Source organism: Telopea speciosissima, chromosome 2 (genome assembly GCF_018873765.1).
Source record: "Telopea speciosissima isolate NSW1024214 ecotype Mountain lineage chromosome 2, Tspe_v1, whole genome shotgun sequence".
Classification (NCBI taxonomy): Eukaryota; Viridiplantae; Streptophyta; class Magnoliopsida; order Proteales; family Proteaceae; genus Telopea; species Telopea speciosissima.
Genome location: NC_057917.1, coordinates 15,001,122 through 15,020,866, shown reverse-complemented (window position 1 = coordinate 15,020,866; position 19,745 = coordinate 15,001,122). Strand labels below are relative to the sequence as shown.

General features: G+C 39.2%; 1 protein-coding gene across 3 annotated transcripts in view; it reads right to left on the bottom strand.

Moving 5' to 3' along the window:
* The window catches only part of LOC122651699, a 34,151-nt gene extending 14,995 nt beyond the window's left edge, over positions 1-19,156 (bottom strand). The window contains exons 1-4 of one of the 3 annotated variants that reach the window (XM_043845196.1): positions 19,053-19,144; positions 18,988-18,998; positions 13,472-13,609; positions 5,098-5,227 (exon numbers count right to left, since the gene is read on the bottom strand). In XM_043845196.1, the coding sequence (XP_043701131.1) occupies positions 5,098-5,227; positions 13,472-13,582 (241 nt within the window). In that variant the 5' untranslated portion in view covers positions 13,583-13,609; positions 18,988-18,998; positions 19,053-19,144. Of the gene's footprint in view, positions 1-5,097; positions 5,228-13,471; positions 13,610-18,987; positions 18,999-19,035 lie in introns of those variants that run through there. The other 2 variants (XM_043845197.1, XM_043845198.1) reach the window with 2 other exon arrangements.
* Between the last annotated feature and the right edge of the window lie 589 nt (positions 19,157-19,745).

Genomic DNA, 19,745 nt, shown 5'->3' with positions numbered 1-19,745 from the left:
CCATAGCCAGGTCAATGTCATTTCAGTATTTCACACAAGACAACACAAGAAAAGCAAGTAGTGGGGGGGGGGGGGGAAATAATAACAATGCCACCATAATTCAGTATATGCTAACACTTCTAGCCATTCTCCACAATAAGGGAAAGGTTTCCCAGGGTTTTCAAAGGACTCTCACAGCAGATCACCATGAAACAAATGGATTACCATTTAGCAACACATAATGGACTGGCCATCTGATAAAGAGCAGTCCTGATTTGCGACACAGTCTGCAAATACTGCTCTAGTTCACAAAAAAGAGCAGTCCAACATCTCATTCTCTCTATAACTTCCAATCTTCAATATGCAGCATTAACATGGTGTATATGGACCACCCATCTGACATATATATCTTGGTTTGCAAGGTGTCATTATCAAAAAGATCCCCATACCTTGTGTGTTGCTCTATTTCCCAACAAATGCGGCGGTCAAATATTTGAGAACTCTTCAGGAGAAAAGGAAAAAGAAACATGTTTTTTTTTTGCTACATGGCAGAGGCTAGTAGTCTAAATTGCAATGCAGAGGCGGTTGAAGCTGAATGAGAGGTGAATCCCTTCATGCTTGTCAATACAGCCACAATGTGCAAACCCCTGCCTGAGCAGACGAAGATCAATTGAGACACCTGAGACTTCTATAAACTGAGGTATTTGCAATGGATAGCAGTAATTAAATGTGATCGATAAATCAAACTATATAAATGGGTAACAACAATATTGTTAATGGACGGTAAGTCAAGGATGAGAGCTTTTTCCAAAAGGGAAGCCCTCGGAACAGGAAGTAAAAAGCAGTGCACAATGATTACAGGCCGACTAATTAAAAAGAAAAAACTCAAACTCATTGAGGCATTCAACCTTCACACTGTAAGTACGTAGACATATACAACCAAACCCTCTTTACACCCTTCCCCCGCCATGTCTTCATGCCAGGGACCCATTAGATCACATGTCCCAAACTTCTATTTTCCCGGAGTCCAAGCAATCATTTGTGCATTGGATTCAAAATCAGTAGCTTGATATCTGCCACTGAATGCTCTTAATCTTCTGTTATATTTTTTTTTTTTCAAGTTAATAAACTAAAAAAGGGGAAGAGCAAGAAATCTACTATAAGAACAGAAAAGCACTAACCCTATATAGCAGATACACACATGGGTCATACAGACTCTACAAGAGACCTCTTCCCCCTACCATAATCAGCATCAAAGCCTCCAAAAGAAGCAGATGCAGGTACTGCCGATTGTTATATCTCTTCCTACCAACATGTGAAAGTAATATCTTGCAACATTATAATGTCCTTAGGAGAAAAATGCCCAATGACTTCCCTCTGTCATGGCTTCTTCTGCCTCCAAATCTTGATTCCATTGGTACCTTGATGACATTTACCCACCCCCTCTGACATTAAAAGGTTCTGTTTGAGCAGCAAATGGTTGAATATAACCCAAGAGCTGCCATCCTTCGAGCTGGCCAATTCAGCAGAGGAACTGAAGCACAGCACTCTCAGCCTACGTGCAAGATCTCACGGAATATACTTTGGGAACATGAAGACTCCAATTGCTAAGAAGGTAGTGCCTCTCCACGCAAGAAGAAAACCATCAGAGACATTCAGCTCCCACAGCGCTTCCTACCAACACCCTTTCCCACCCCCACGCCCCCAACCCTCCAGCAGACAAAGAAAAATAAGCCACTGAAGCAAGCAGATATATAACCAGAGTAATCAAAATAAAGCCAGCGCCATTTCCCTCGGCTTCAACCGGAGAGCTCCCCTTGGATATACTTGGGGAATACAGAGACCCTCCAATTGCTAAGAAGGTAAAAGCACCACTAGAAGTGCCTCTCCAGGCAAGAAGAAAATTAGAGACATTATTCAGATTCCCCACAGGGCTTCCTTTCCCGGCCCCCACCCATTCTCATACCAGCACCATTCTCCTCGGTTTTTTAGGGGAACTTGCCCCACCAAAAAATCAAGAGGAAGAAAGAGATGCAGAGACACAAAAAGAAGAATAAGCTCTTATGCTCATGAAAATTAGCATCCAACATGTTTCTGGAGGACTCTCTTAACCTCACCAAATTTTTAGATATGATCAAAAGCACCAGCTCTTTCAAACATACCTTTCCTAACATCTTATTTCCCATGATAGATACAGAATTCTTTCAAACATACCTTTCCCTAATTTCTTACTTCCCATGACCCAACATACAGAAATAACTTTGCAGTCATTTACTGTTGGCATAGCCACAATCATGAGATAGCTCGGCTCCCAGATTAGCAAAGACCAGAAGACCATTTGAGACATGACCTGCCACCTACAGGAATCAAGGTTTAAGGGAGCAGTTCCTTGTATGGTTAGGGCTATCATCTGCGTCCTGAACAGTATCCAGACCATTACAGGGATGGTAATGCAATGGAAAGTGAGCAACAGGAGAAGCTTACTGGTGGAAAGCTCCAAAGGGAGGTTGGAATCAGCACTTGCACTAGGCTGTTGGCATCTTGACAAAGGAAAAACACCTTCAGTCTAAGAACAGATGAAGAAGGGGGCAAAATGAAGCCCAACATGTCTTGTTAATGTTGGTCAGCCCCCCTGTTTAAACAGCATCTATGGTATCCTGTTTTTGGAAAATATATTCCTTTTTCTAACTAAGCCCACTCCAACCTTCACTCCAATTCTTGGCCCAAGCCTCCAGTGTAACAAAAAACAAGTAAGGATATTCCACTCTTTGGAGGTCTGGATTATTCATTGGTTCTAAATCACCCTATTTTGCATGGAAATGGCATCCTTGGATACATATCACAATTTGTAGGCTTCTCAATGACCCCCAAGGCAAAAAAAAGTCCTTCGCATTTCTAAGTCTTCTGACAATTTTTTACTTTGGCAGGTAGGGGGAAAACAGAAGCAGGAAAAACCCACTGCCACAAAAGTGAAAGCCTTTATCTGGATATATAAGGGTCTGGGAGATAATTTGACAGCTGAACATTTCATTCACTATGGTATGCAAAACTAGAGATTGATAATGAGGTAAGGGAGATCCTTGAGGTAGATATCACTAGGGAAGAGTTACTTTCAGAGTGTGAGCCCAAATTATCTCGATAGTTCTTCCTGAAGTTATATGTCCTGCATTTGGAAGGATTGCAACAAAAACAAGTTTAAGGGGTGTCTTCAACATAGATGATAAATATGGATGTCAGCTGATCTATTTTCCTATGTATTTGCTTTTTCTAGGAATACAATGGACTCAAATTGGAGAGGTTTGAAATAAATCTAATGCAGTATCTAGGCACCAGTAGCAATGTCAGGAGAAGAAGAATAGCTTGCGGTTTCAGGAATTTCAGAATTCCTAGTTTCTCTAGGAATCCTAATTTCACTGAGAATCCTATTCTTAGTCTACTATGGAGCTCTATTTAAGTAGTTCGGTTTTCTGTTTCTTTTCTATTTTGACTATGTTTAATTATTGCACTTCAGGCTGGATTACGATTCTACAAGTCCAATCCTGTTTGGTGTGGTTTTCTTTTGTAAAGTCAAGTCCTAGAATTATTAGGAATTTGAATCCATAGTACATTATAAGTCTATGACACTATGTTGTGTTTTTTAGTCAGTTTTGAAGTTGTTTTAGTCATTTATTGGTCAATTAAGTAGCCAGTTTGATACTAGTTGGTTTAGGCTATTTCTAGTCATGTTATGAGTCATATTTTGAGAGAATATATATATATATATGGAAAAAGAATTGTGTCTGAGAGCATACAGGCTATGCCCAGACACGGGGCAAAATGACCACCTCGCCCCCCATGAAAAGCAGAAATGCCACCTCTGTTGATGCTTCCATGCACTCTTCCATAGGCCTGTGTGCTGGCACAGGGGCTACGATCCCGGACAGAGAACCCATTCCCATTCCCATAAATATAAATATAAATATATATATATATATATATAAAACCAGCCATTAAGACACACGAATTTGTTGAATAAAAGTTGGCTTTTAGCCATATATAAAACCAGCCATTAAGAGACACGAATTTGTTCAATAAAAGTTGGCTTTTAGCGCCCCCCCCCCCCCCCACATGTTCTGTTTGATTCTATTCTCTGACATGCAGCAGCAACCCTTGGTGAGATGCTAAGGTAGGATCGGTGGGATTCCAATCTAGTTCTGGGTGATATTCTTGGTTTGTATCAATCTATCTTTCTATCATTCATCTTCAGTCTATCCATCATCAAATCAATTCAGTAATCTAATAATTCTGTTATGTTCTTGTGCATACCCTACTTGCTTCAGTTTCTCCTTTGTTTCCATCTGAGGTTTCAAATCAAACTTCAGATTTGGTAACCAGATAGTATTCTAAACACACCAACAGTTTCAGAATTTTATTTTTGTGTGATTTCTTAAATCCTACTTCAAGTTGGATTCTTAGTTCTGCTTGTTTTGAAATATCAGATTCTGTTTGCTATTTCTGATTTATAGTCACTTCTTAATTCTGATGTCTGGTCATTATTCTACTTTTTGTTGACTATCAAATAGGACCTTTAAGTTTCTGCTTTTAATGTTGTGCTGGAACCTTAAAATCTGGAATCCTATTGCCAGTAGGATTAGTCCATAACTCCAGATCTGACCATCATATTTCAGTCAGATTTTAAGAAGTTATTCTTGGCCATAAAAGTGACCTTTGACCATAGTTTCGCATCCTTCTGAGCTTTTGAGTTCAAGTTATCAAATTTTCTTGGATCTGGTTTTTTTTTCTTCTCACTACGATTCTGTTTTGTTTGGATTTCTGAAACCTAATCAATTAAGCTTCTAGAAACCCATCAATATCAGGCAAGAATCATTATGAAATTGATGTGCAGCTGTGTTAAAACAACAACAATATGTTTATTACCATAGTAGTCAAGGACTCAAGGTGTCACCTAGGAGTCCCAGTCACCTAGGTCCGCCTAGACACCTTGTTGGTGTCTCCTTGCATCCAGGCCCCCTCCAATGCCTTGGGCCTAGACACATGAACCATGGTTATTACCACTATCACTTTGCATATGATCACAGACAACTGAACAGGGAAAATCTTCAATTTTTAGGCACTTACCCAGAACATCTGGGTTGAAGCATAAGATGTTATCCACTAGAACCATGTCATTTTTTGGTTCCACAAATAAATGCTCAACTTCCATCACATCATCTTCTGAAGCAGAAACTAAGGATCCATCTTCCTCAACCTAGACAAAGAAAGATAAATGAGTTAGAAACACAAGTTCCAAGTGACAAAGGTCTCATCTATGTATTCTCCATTAGCAAGAGGAGTTGCCACATAGCACCCCTACCATGTTCTTAACAATGTCAAAGTGAATAACATCCAAAAAGTAAGCCTACCAGAGAACATACTTGAAAAAACATGCTTGATCATACACAGGACAAGAGAACAGACAACCAAATACAATACTACTCGATAGATTATTTATCCATTCATTAGTTGACAAATCATTTAGACATACCTTACTATATGATAGAAGAAAGAAAAAAAAATTACTTTTGGCGGTTGAAGGGAACAGCCTTGGAATTGGTAATTATTGAAAAACCAAAATTTACTTTTGGCGGTTGAAGGGAACAACCTTGGAATTGGTAATTATTGAAAAACCTTTCCAATCAAGAAGAATATGTTCGCCTTTCCCCATCTTTGAACTGTTTTTGAATGCCTTGAAATCCAGATGGGTGGAGGACCAAAGAAGTCGGATGCCTGAATTTTAGAAAGAGAAAAAAAAAATTCAAAATACTTTCACATTCAAGATATTTTCTTTTATTTCTTTTGTGGGTTAAGAAATAGGTGTTAGACGAATGTGGAGATGCAAACAGAAATCAAAGAATAGCATAGAATACAAAATTGCAAGTGTTAGAAGTTGTCGTAATAAGGGGGAGGGAAGTCGTGAATTAGCGCTAGAGCTAATTCACAATTCCTTCCCTCAGGGGTGTTTTGGTCTTTTGGTGTATGCCGTATTCCTATTGTCAATCGTATTATTTATTTGAATGAATTGGGGCTGTCACAGGTACGGCTGTGACTCCCATCAAGTTACATTAATTCTCTCCTCTTTCTTCTCTCTTCTTCTTCCTCTCTTCTTCTTCTTTCTTCTTATTTTATTACATGGTATCAGAGCTGGATCGATAGGGACTGGTTTACACTTACAAAGATCAGTCATTCTCTGTTTGATCGAGGCTCTACAGTGGCTGTAATCTGCTTCGACAAGTTGATTGGTTTGTAGGTCTTTTCAGGCTCTCATTGGAAGGGGTGCAGCACCCTATGCTGTTTTTGATGCGTGTCTAGAGACTAGTTCGTGTTTATATGAAGAACTAGGTCTGATTTGTTTGTGGTTTTGATGAAGAATATTGAGCAGTGATTTTCTATGGTGAGTTGGTTTATGTTTTTTGGAGGTGAGTCACGATTTTTATTTTAATTGGTGACCTATTTGTTGGCTGTCCTTGTGGTTTGTGAGAATGGTTGAAACCAAGACTACTGTGAATGAAATCTCAGCTTCTCATCGTATTACTGATCGCAAATTAGAAGGAATATCAAATTTCCAGAAATGGAAGAAGGTTGTTCAATTAGCTTTGATTGGCCGTGATCAACAGGATCATTTAACTAAACCAAAACCTGATGGAGATACCACATGGGACACTGTTGATGCAAGGATTTTGAGCCAAATGCTAAATTCAATGGAAAATCAGATTGCAGATTTGGTGACTCACATTGATACAGTTAAGGACTATGGGAATATTTGAATGTCCTATACTCTGGACAAGATAAACCTGTCTCGTATATATGATTTGTCATAGGCGTTCTATAAAGTGGATCAAAAGAATCTCAATGTCACCCAATATTTTGCTGACTTCAAACGCTTGTATGAGGAGCTCAATTCTGTCCTTCCTATTTCATCGGATGTGCAAGCAATGCAAAACCAGCGAGAACAGCTTGCGGTTATGGTATTTTTGGGAGGCCTTCGTACGGAGTTTGAATTAGTGAGGTCTCAGATTCTCGGTGGGGATAAGGTCACCACTCTTTCTGAAACTTTTTCTCGAGTTTTACGTGCTTCTCGTGAGAGCAGCCAAGAGCCCACCAATGCTGAAAATTCTACTCTCGCTTCTTTTCCACCAAACCGTGGTCCTACAGGAGGGTCAAGCAATAGTGGTGTTGGTGGTCGGGGTCGTGGGACTGGTACTAGTAAGGCTCCCACGACTGGTGCTTCGGAGACTTCAGGACAGGTGAGGACCTGTCATCATTGTGGTCAACCTGGCCACATTCAGCGCTTTTGTTGGAAACTACATGGTAAGCCACCTCAATTTGCCAACTCGGCCAGTAGTGATTCGGGTGTTTCTTCTCCTTCCAAGCCCGAGGGTAAGACTGTGACGATGTCTGATGAAGATAATGAGCGCTTTACTCAATTTCAGAATTCCCAGTCTTCTCAGTTCTCCGCTGCTACTCTTGTTCAGATAGGTAATGCTACTGCATGCCTCTCATTGATTCAGGTGCTTCGGACCATATGACTGGGGTTCCAAGTATTTTTTCTTCATTTCGTGAGTCTTCTTCCAATGTTGTGTTAGCTGATGGATCTTTAGCTCAGGTTCGGGGTACAGGCACTATGCATGCTACCTCAACTTTGTCATTATCCTCTGTTTCTTATTTGCCTAAGTTTCCATTTAATTTGTTATTTGTTCACAAGTTTACCAAAGCTCGTAACTGTTCTGTCACTTTTTTCCCTGGCTATTGTGTATTTCAGGATCTCAAGTCGAAGAAGACGATTGGTAGAGGCAGTGAATTTGGGGAGCTGTATCTGCTTGAAGACACATCCTCTGTGGCATGTTCGAGTATGGCGCTTCCTCATCAGATTCATTGTCGTTTGGGTCATCCATCCTTGGAGAGTTTGAACCTTTTGGATCATCGTTTTAAGTCTTTGTCTAGTCTTGATTGTGAGTCATGTCAGTTTGGGAAACTTCACCGTGTAAGTTATCCCCCTAGAGTCAATAAACGGGGCTGCCCACTTTTTTGCTCTTGTTCATTCTGATGTATGGGGCCCTTGTCCGGTTGTTTCTCAGTTAGGCTTTCGTTATTTTGTTACATTTGTTGATGATTATTCCAGAGTTACCTGGATTTATTTAATGAAGAATCGTTCTGAGTTATTCTCCATTTTTTGTGCTTTTATTCTTGAAATTCAGAATCAGTTTAATACTTCGTTAAAAATTCTTCGTAGTGATAATGCTAAAGAATATTTTTCTGCTCCTTTCACTTCATTTATGGTTCAGCATGGCATTATTCATCAATACTCCTGTGCAGACACACCACAACAAAATGGTGTGGCCGAAAGGAAAAACAGGCATTTAATGGAAATCACTCGATCTCTTTTGTTTGAGATGAAAGTAGCTAAAAGTTTTTGGGCTGATGCAGTATTGACAGCGTGTTATCTTATTAACCGTTTGCCGTCTTTAGTTTTGTGTGGGGGTATTCCATATTCGTTATTGTTTCCTTTGCAACCTTTGTTTGCTTTACCCCCACGTATTTTTGGGTATGTTTGTTTTATTCGGGATCATCGTCCTGGTCGTTCTATGTTGGATCCTAGAGCTCTTAAATGTCTTTTTGTGGGGTATTCTAAAACTCAAAAGGGTTATCGTTGTTACTCTTTTAATTTAAAGAAATACTTTGTTATTGCTGATGTCAAATTCTTTGAGTCCACTCCATTTGTTGAGTCTTTATTACCCTCTTCTGACTTAGACGATGATCTGCCCCTCTATGTTGTCGAGCAATCTTCCCCTTTGCAGGATCCTTTGCTAGCAGCACCACCTCAGGCTCCGCCACCTGTTGTGTTTCACCGTCGCTCACATGATGAGCCGACACCTCGCATTTCAGCCCTTGACAAATATAGCAAACGGTTCGCTACCTCTACCACATCTTCTTCGCCTCCAGATCCGGGTCCTCCAATAGGTAATTCTTCTTCTCCACATGCTCCAGTTATTTCTGATTTAGATGTTCCTATTGCTTTTCGTAAGGGTGTTCGGAGTTATACCCAGCACCCTATCTCTAACTTTGTGTCCTATTCTGGTTTGTCCTCTAATTTTGTTGCTTGTCTATCCACTATTGAGAGTCATCCTATTCCTAAGTCTATTACAGAAGCCTTGTCTGACCCTGGGTGGAGGACTGCTATGACTGAGGAATTATCTGCGCTGAAGGAAAATCAGACATGGGAACTTGTTTCTTTACCCTCTGGTAAGTCCGCAATTGGCTGCCGGTGGATTTTTGTGGTGAAGGTTAATCCTGATGGCTCTGTGGCTCGCTTGAAGGCCCGTCTTGTTGCTAAAGGATATGCACAGGTCTATGGTATAGACTATTTGGATACTTTTTCCCCTATTGCAAAACTTACTTCGGTTCACATTTTTCTTTCTTTGGCTGCTACACACCATTGGCCTTTATTTCAGTTGGACGTCAAGAAAGCTTTTTTGCATGGTGATCTCCATGAGGAGGTGTATATGGAGCAACCCCCTGGATTTGTTGCTCAGGGGGAGTCTGGTAAGGTGTGTAGGCTGAAGAAATCCTTGTATGTGCTGAAACAGTCGCCACGGGCGTGGTTTGGCCGGTTTACTGAAGTTGTATTGGAGTTTGGTCTGACTCGATCTGAGAGTGATCATTCGGTGTTCTTCCGGTGTTCTGATGCAGGGAGGATATTTTTGGTGGTTTATGTAGATGACATTGTTATTACAGGAGATGATTCTTCAGGTATTGAGAGCTTGAAGACACATTTGGGACAGCAATTTCAAACTAAGGATCTGGGACGTCTGAAATATTTCTTGGGCATTGAGGTAGCTCAATCACGGAAAGGAATTTCTCTCTCACAGAGAAAGTATGTTCTTCACTTGCTTACAGAGACAGGGTTACTTTGGATAGTCCTATGGATCCTGGTGTGAAACTAGTGGCAGATGGTGGTGATATCCTTGATGATCCAGAGAAGTATTGGAGGCTGGTAGGGAAACTCAACTATTTGACTGTGACTAGGCCTGACATCTCCTTTCCTGTCAGTGTACTGAGTCAGTTTATCTCCTCTCCTAGGACTTCTCATTGGGATGCAGTTATACGGGTTTTGCGATATATCAAGAAAACGTCGGGACATGGTCTTCTATATTCTGATCATGGTCATGGGAGGATTGAAGGTTTTACTGATGTTGACTGGGCAGGGTCTCCAGTTGATCGAAGATCCACTTCAGGTTACTGTGTGTTTGTTGGAGGAAATCTTGTTTCATGGAAGAGCAAGAAACAGACCGTTGTAGCTCGGTCCAATGCAGAGTCAAAGTATCGTGCTATGGCACATGGCACTTGTGAACTGATGTGGATTAAACAGTTGATGACAAAACTTGGGTTTGATGGTGATTCTCCTATGTTACTATGGTGTGATAATCAGGCTGCCATTCATATCTCTACTAATCCTATGTTTCATGAGAGAACGAAACACATTGAAGTTCACCGTCATTTTGTTCGTGAAAAACTGCAACAAGGTATTATCTCTCCTCGTCATGTTCGAACTGGGGAGCAACTTGCTGATTTATTTACAAAGTCTTTGAGGAGAGTGAGAGTAGATTATATTTGTAACAAGCTGGGCATGATTAACATATATGCTCCAGCTTGAGGGGGAGTGTTACAAGTTGTCGTAATAAGGGGGAGGGAAGTCGTGAATTAGCGCTAGAGCTAATTCACGATTCCTTCCCTCAGGGGTGTTTTGGTCTTTTGGTGTATGCCCTATTGCCTATTGTTAATCGTATTATTTATTTGAATGAATAGGGGCTGTCACAGGTACGGCAGTGATTCCCATCAAGTTACAGTAATTCTCTCCTCCTTCTCTCTTCTTCTTCCTCTCTTCTTCTCTTTCTTCTTATTTTATTACAGCAAGAAATCATCACAAGAGAGAAATAATGACAATTACTTTTCCCCTCATTTTGCTCCTTATATTCAGCGACAAAGTGATTTTATTTAGTAAGACTCGATGTACAACACACGCAGTTCAGATAAAGAAAACATTATGAAATCAAAGAACCATTATTTGCCAAAATCATATCCACTTCTGCAAATTCCTTCGATGAAGCCCAGCACATCCATGCATATCCTTGGGATATTCCACACTTTTATCATAAAAAATATCATTATTGCCTCTTTCCACAACCCCATGACGTTGCAAATGGAACTAGCCGCCACGATCTCAACCCTTTAGTCCCAGAGTGAATTTTGGGTAATTTGGTGAATATCATCTTCAACTCCTGCACCAATGGTCTTCCAAACAGCTCCAAGAAATTCTTCAATACAGTATCCACAACCAACCAAGAGAGTCAAATGCTTTTGTCTCTACTTCCTCATTGCAAAAGACCCCTGGTCAATTTGAAAGCTGTCCTTAACTGTTTTGTTGTAAGCACCCTCAATAAGAATATTCAAGTAAATATCTTGACCTATATTGGTGATGCTGTTACCAAACCACAAATTATTCATACTCCACCAAACCACCACAAATGAAATCATAATATCACTCCACTTACTAGCAAGGATTTAAGTATTGGTATCAGTTATTGTATCGGAGGAGACATTTAAAGAGACGTTTCATATCGTATCGGAGAGATGCAAGATACAATATGCATGGAATTGGTCAAGAAATACATGGATGTGCTTATAATACATATAAAATATAATTTTGAAGCATAAAACACTTTATTATGCAATGTAAACATATCAGTTTAATGCAGGGATTTGAGTCGTTCTTACCTAATCTAGTGATGTATAAACAAAATAAAAAGTAAGAAGAGAAGAGATTTGAGCATAAAAATGGTGGATCTTCTTGCCACCATTTGGAGGACTGGACTGGCAATTGAGACAGTTGATAGACAAGTAACCAACCAGTTGACCACATGTCAAATATTGTGGTCCAACTCTACTGTGTGACACACCATGTTTTGTATACTTATCGATTGTACTCTCAGCCACCACTTTTTTTCCCCAGATCTCTTCAGAATGTTGATTTTTCAACCATTTCTCAAACCACTGTTTTGTCCATGGAGAATTCCACATAGGCACTGAAACTTACCATGTGAAGAAAGTGTAAATGGGCTACCTATCCACTAAATTCGAGAACTAAAGCTGCCACATGATGGGAAGTAGATCCATGCCACCAAGCTTGGCCATGCAGTCCACAATAACGTCTAATATAATTCTAACATAGGTTACAATTCTTCTATATAAGTTTGAGCATCAACACACAAGAGGAATCGTAACTTATATACAAATTTAAAAATCCACAATTCTTCTGGTCATTAGACCAGATTCACCAAAACCAAATTAACCCCTCCTGTCCATCCCCCCCCCCCCCCCCCCCCCCCAAAAAAAAAAAGAACCAGGCCAAAATTGCACGAAAAACTTACAAAAAAAAAAAGACCCCTCCAAACCCAAAAATAAGAGAAATCAGGCAAAAAATATATGAACATTTTACCTGCTTTTTGGAATGGTGCAGCTGGCCAAACCAAAAGTGTTATATGGACCACAAATAAACATTAACCCATCATGTAGGAGTTTACCCACTGACCATGCATTGCATAGGGGAAACTATCTTGAGGACTATGCAGATTGTAGCATCAAAAGAACAGTTGTCCACATATGTTTTGTGACTCATTTTAGCAGTAGCTCGTGGGCCTTCAACAACATACAATATGCTGAAACCAAGGGATAAATGAGAGCAGCTAATTTAGTCCTTGCTTTTTCTGGTGCTGCCTCCTTCTATTGTATAGTTTCAACCCCAGCCTACCTCGATTTCAAAAAAGTAAAGCCCACCCGAAGGAGGAAGGTTATTTATAACTGGTCACCTATGTAATCCATGAACATAGATCATCATAGTAATACAAGAGTTAGTAAGAGAGATAAGATGGGGAGCACCCCTTTTTTACGGTTCCTAATTTTAGCAATATGCTGGGAGAGATAAGGGATAGCTCCATTGGCCAGTGTATGAACAGAAAAACCAGGAACCTAACAAGAAACTAGAAACCAAAAAGGTAGCCGGTTCCAGTTAACTGTTATTAGATTGACCATGTCCAGTTGTTAAATCAATGGGGCAGCTCACCCCATTTTTGTTATTAAAAAGGTGATGGGAAAGCAGAAAAAGGGAACACTAATTATACTATGAAGAACTGAATACATGTCACTGTGACGACAGCATAATGGCCAGAAACTTAACAAGAACTCTTCACTATACAATAAGAAAACGTAAAAGTAAAAAATTGCAATTTTTAACACTTTCAAGAATCAACAAAAAAAAAATTATCAAATACACATATCAAAGTTGATCATTTAAAAACGTTAGTCAAGGTTCATCAACTGAAACGAACCTGCACAATGCGACAATATTACAATAAGGTGACCATTTTCCACCTTTGGTTATAATCATGGCACTCCATACCTGAAATTTACACATCAATGTGTTTGCTTTGTCACTTGGAGTCATGGAAGTGTCTCCTCCAGAATGTGACGTCATCTCCGATACAAAACTTTGTTGCCTGTTTCCGTACATTTCCTTTAAACCAAAGCCACATTAAAGAACCATGGAGAAGGAAAAAGCACCATTTCAGAACTTAAAATCAGCAATATTAATATACAAAGGGTGACCAAGCAGTTTACATCCACTAAGAAATACACTGATTCATTACTTTGCCTGCTACTGTCATGGAATATAAATAAATAACAGAATAAGGAGAAATGTGAATACTTTCATTTATACATAAATAACAGAATAAGGAGAAATGTGAATACTTTCATTTATACATGAAAATATATGACTCATGTTCAGCAGAAAAATAAATAAGTCAAGAACCTCATAGATGAGCGAGTTCATTTTTATTTTCATAAAATGAACCAAACCCCATATTCCTACTCTGGTCATTTCCCTTGCAGAATATAACAATACTGTCATTGCAGAGTTGTACATCTTTCATTTTAATATTGCTGTATGACAAAATCCCCCATCTCAAAACCAAAGATCATAGATAAAAGCACTTACTCTGCTAGTAGAGACCTCCAAACATAATATCGCAGCACATATTCAACAAATCAACATCCTTTTATCCAAAAGTAACTCTACTATATTACACACAACCAAAACAACAATTCATTTAGAATACTTAACCTACTTCCGTCCAAAAAACCTTGACAATTTCTAGGTATTGCTTACATAATCCTTTTACTAGTTATGTCGATGCTTAGGTCATCACTTGAAATATATGCTCTTTTTCAAGAGTTCAAAATCCAATACAACTTATGCCCCCATCAATGTTGTTGACAGCAGCAGGGAAGACCAGCGCATTTTGTCCATCAATGACAGAAACCAGAGGCTCTTGCTGAGTGTTGTTTCTTGCAAACTCCTCCTCATTCTTCTTCTTCCCTCTTCATCCCCCCCCCCCAAAAAAAAAAAAGTCTTGCCATGAATATACGGCAACTAGCCAAGAAATACTTCACTGCATAGATAACCCCTTGACAACTATGCCTTCCAACACATCTTTATATAGGACATACCCATAGTATTCTCAGTTGGTAATTAGATAAACAGACTCCTACTACAAGTCTACAGACTACAGCTAGTAACCTCAATCCAAAATAAATCAATTAAACCAATTACAATTAATAACCAAACAAAACCACCAAGCCCAACTTAGAGCCCAAAAATGACGCTGCGGCCACCCTCCAATACCTGAAAATAACTAATCATTTAAAGACTCATTATACAATAACTAACCCTCACACAATCAGTAATGCACTAACCAATCAAAACACTCCACACTCTTTCTTTTATTTGTGTGTGTGTGTGTGTGCCCGTGCAGAAAGATTTATTTCTTCTTTTACAAGTTTTGAAGAAGTATGCTTGGTCTGCATTACAAAAGAAGAGCCTGAAGAGATCTAGCAAGTGCCAGCAAGCATACGGACCAAAAAGGATGCCATGGAAGTAGGCACAAGGCAGCAAAGGGCTGGCGGCACTTGGGCAGGTCGGCAGAAGGGCCTGAAGAGACCGCCTGACCTGGGCAGATCTAGGCAGAGGTGGTACAAGGGCTGTCGAGCCCAGATAAGGCAGCAGGGAGCTGACGGTGCTGTGCATGGGAGCTGTGAGGCCAAGTGAGATGGCAAAGAGGCCTGCGCAAATCGGCAGAGATGCCGGAAGGACTGTGCAGGGTGGTGGGGTGCTTAGGCGCAAGCGGCGGAGAGCCCAAACAAGGGAGACAGAACCAAAAAGGTCAGCAGGGAGCCCAGGTGGGGCAGAAGGCGTCCTAGACAAAGGTAGCAGAGTCGACAAGGGGCTGTTGCACTAACTGAACCCAAACCAGAACAGAGTGAGGATCCTGCTATTGATGTGAAGTGACTTGCATGGATTGAGGCTGACTTCCAATGCAAAAACCGCATTTTGAATGCACTTTCAATTGAGTTATATAATGTTTATAACTCTTTTGATTATGCATATATGATATGAGATGCATTGATTAAGAAGTACACCTTGGATGATACGGGGAGTAAGAAGTATGTGGTGGCAAATTTTTTGAACTTCGAAATGCAAGATGGAGAAAGCATTTCATTCCAAATTGACAAGTTCCAAATTTTAGTTGGAAATTTGTCCAAGTAGAATATAATTCTGCCAGATGCCTTTGTGACTAGTGCTCTTCTTGAGAAGCTTCCTACCTCTTGGAATACATTTAAACTAAATATGAAACACAAGAAGAAGAAATGGACTTTCGATCAAGTAGTGATTAGAATAAAAATTGAATAGAGGAACCGTGCAAAGGACAAGGGTGAAAAGCCAGTTGGGTATATCAGACTCGAGGCAAATTTGTTGAAACAAGGAAGCGAGGACAATTCAAGAAAGGCCTTAAAGTTAATAAGGATTAGAATTTCAAGAAACAGAAAAGGAATTGTTTTGCATCTGGTAAACCAAGTCATTTCAAGACGGATTGTCGGAACAGGAAGAACATGAAATCTGAGAAGATGAAGGTCAATTTAATTGGGGAAGATATCTTTGCAGCAATGATAACTAAAATAAATTTGGTTGAGAAACCAATGGATTGGGTAACCGATACTGGTGCCACAAGGCACATTTGTGGAGACCATAATTCATTCTTTAATTTCTCTGTTATCAATTCTGGTGATTAAGACTTCATGAGGAATTCTCAAACTTCAAAGGGCAAATTAATTTTAAGCTCACCTTGGGGAAGGCACTTGTCTTGAGCAACATACTACATGTACAGGATATTCGACGAAATCTTATTTCAAGTCCACTTTTCATTAAGGCTAGGATGAAATTGTCTTTTGAATCTGACAAAATTGTAATTTTTAAAAATAATGTACTCATTGGTAAGGGCTACCTTAGTGATGGCCTATTTGTACCAAGTGTTTCTGAAGTAATAAAAGACAAGCCTAGTACTTCTTCCATTTATTTTGTTGATTCTTATGATATTTGGCATAGAAGATTAGGTCATAGTAGTGCACCTTATGTTTCTAAATTATATAAGATAGGCATAATTGATAATTATATCAAACCACCATTGACTAAATGTTTCACTTGTGTAGAAGCTAAATTTAGCAAAATGTCTCATACACCAGTAGAAAGACAATGTGGTTTTCTTGACCTTGTACACAGTGATTTATGTGATTTGAAATCATATGAATCTATGGGTGGTAAAAAATATGTGGTAATATTTATTGATGGCCATTCTAGGTTACTATGATCAATCTTCTTAAATCAAAAGATGAGGCTGGAATTGCCTTTGTCATATAAAACAAAGGTTGAGAATTAACTTGGGAGAAGAATAAAAAGTATTAGAACAGATAAAGGTTTAGAATAATCTCACTAAATTTTGTAAGGATAAAGGCATCATTCATGAGACAACGGCGCCTTATCAGCCCAAGTTTAATAGGATAGTTGAAACGAAAAACAGAACTTTAAAGGAAATGATCAATTCAATGCTAATAATTGAAATTTTCATTCATCCAAAAAAATGTTAATAAGTTCAGGATTACCATTAGATATGTGTGTGGGGGGAGGGAACCCATTTTAATGGCTTCCTATATTACATATAGTACCTCACAAGAAAACTGTATGTGTTTTTTTGGCTGTTTGTGCATGTTTCGAAGGCAGAACAGCCCGCCAATGTTTTGAAATTTGAATTTGAATTTTGAACTTTTGTTTTCTTCTTCTGTAAGCAAGCCTCTCTATATAAGGGCTTTGAATTCTCCTTTGTATCCAATTTAGATTCTGAATAGAAGAAATTTTCCCACTTTTCTCTACTAGTGGATTCAAGGTTTGTTTGTGCTCGAACGATATCACCTTTCTTCTACTGTGTCATTAGGGACAAAAGAAAAGACCTCCTTATAAGTATTCATAAAACTTATAAGGGATATAAGGTTCTAGAGGGAAGTATCCCTCCTCCCATGTGCCAAGGGGTCCAGGGTGCTTTTTCACACGCGCGCGCCGAGCCGAGCCGAACCGAACCTAGCAGAGCCGCCGGGCCGGGGCAGGGGCCCGGGCTGGGGCCAAGGTCCAGTTCGTGTGTGGGTTATAGTCTACTAATTTTTTATACATTGTCAATTTTAAATATTTTAAATAATGTTTTAAATTCAAATTCAAATTACAACGTATTGGGGGTACAACCCCTTGTAAAGATAGATATACCCATACATGTACCTATACACTTTAGTCACACCCATACTACAGGTACCATACATACAAGTACATACATATAGGTATTACCCATACGTACAGGTACCTATACGCTTACAAGCACCTATATGTACAGGTATGTAAGAGGCTTTCGAAATCCTATAAATACTACAATACAATTCGGGTCTGCCATAGACGATGAAACAATTCGCACTTCTACTCCTCTGTTCTCTGTTCTATATTGTATTTGTATAATGTCATATACTGTGACCATATACTGTTTCTATACTGTGTCTTGTACTATAGTTCGGTTCTGTTTCAGTACTGTGTTCGTAGATTGTTCTTCATTACTCCATCCTCTACTGAGTATAACCATTCAAACTCCCTGTATAATCACATTTGGTATTGCAGCCTATGAGGTTTAAGAGAGTTGTTTTATCTTGGAGGTAGAGGTGCTAGGTCAACCCGGATTGCAGAATTGGGACATCTAAAAACCTTAAGGACAGTGTCTTTAAGTTACAACTCAACTCTATTTTGTTTATGATTCAACATACTTAAAGTGCATACGTTCATGTTGCGGATTTCTGCTCCTACCAATACAAGCATTTGGTGACATATTTTAAATGTTCTACATCAGATAAGTCTTTATAAATTGCCATCATACAATATTCCTACAAAAGATTAACCACGTTCATTGTTACAATCAAAATATCAATTCTTGCTAATAAATCATCACAGCCATTATCGGAAATTTTCCATCCGTAGTCAGGAAGAGGCCATGCATCATTGCCGGCAGTCATCAGATTATCATTTCTCACTGTAATTACTATAGATAATGTACTCATCGTTGCATGTCCTTACCAGAAAATAAATTTAACCGCAGCCACAGTACACATGGATGAATCTCAGAGCAAGAGAAGTAAATTCAGAAACCGGATAATAAAACTAGTAAAGAAAAGAACATTTTTATGCATAATAATCCTAAATAAAATCACTCCAAACTGAAAACAATAAGATTTAGAAATGCCTAGTTATAGAAAGCAAAATCAAAGCAGACAACACTATCCTCTGCAAATTTTAGCATCCACGTCCACAGAAGGACCATGCGTTGAAAAGAAAAAACGTCAAACTTCAAACAACACGAGTTAAAATGCAAGAAAAAATAAAACAAAAAACAAAAACTCAGAAAAGAAAATGAAAGCCGGAAACGAAGCAAACCACTGAAACTTTGGTTAGAAAAAAAAATAAAGAACAGAGAACAGACAACGAAATTGGAAGAACAAAGCTTGAGTGAGAGAATTTTGTAAAGAAATGCATAAAAATCTTACCTCGAGTTAACAGCGAGATGTCGAGCGAATGTTCCAGCTAAACCGCCAAAAGCGAAGCAAGCGAGACTGTGTAAGAGACACAGAGAATGAGAGGAAAAACAAAAGTAAGGACTGAGTAAGGACTGAGAGAAGAAGCTATGTGGCGAAGGGCGGTTCTACACTTCTACCCTTTCCCACGACGGACTCCAAAAATAATTTATAATCATATTAGAAACTTTGCTTGGAATCCGCTGCTTCTACACGCGGACACTGCGCATGAGTGCACTGACGGTTATTGTCCGTCGCCGTCCACGTAGGTAACGACGTTAGTACGGACAGGGAATTTCAGACGAAGAAGCGGCGCTTGTCTTTGCGTACTCTCGTTTTTAATGTAGCATATGATAGAATAAATCCAAAGTCCACAGCTATAACGGTAGACCAACCTATCATAACCACCATTATGGAATTTTTCAATAACTGCGATCTTTGAAGTGCAGCGTAAAGCCTTCTGATGCGTTGATTTTTACGTAATGATTATTATATCAGTTAACGGTACAAAACATACTAAAATAATGGTTGGGGTCTGTAGTGTTTGATGTCGTCCCCTTATCTGTTATCAGGTACGTAGTAGCAAAGCATAGCCTATCTTTAATTATAAGAGTTCTTTAATTATATTCCTCTCTTTTAGATTTATCTGGTTGTCCTCCACAAAAAAAAAAAAAAAAAACAAG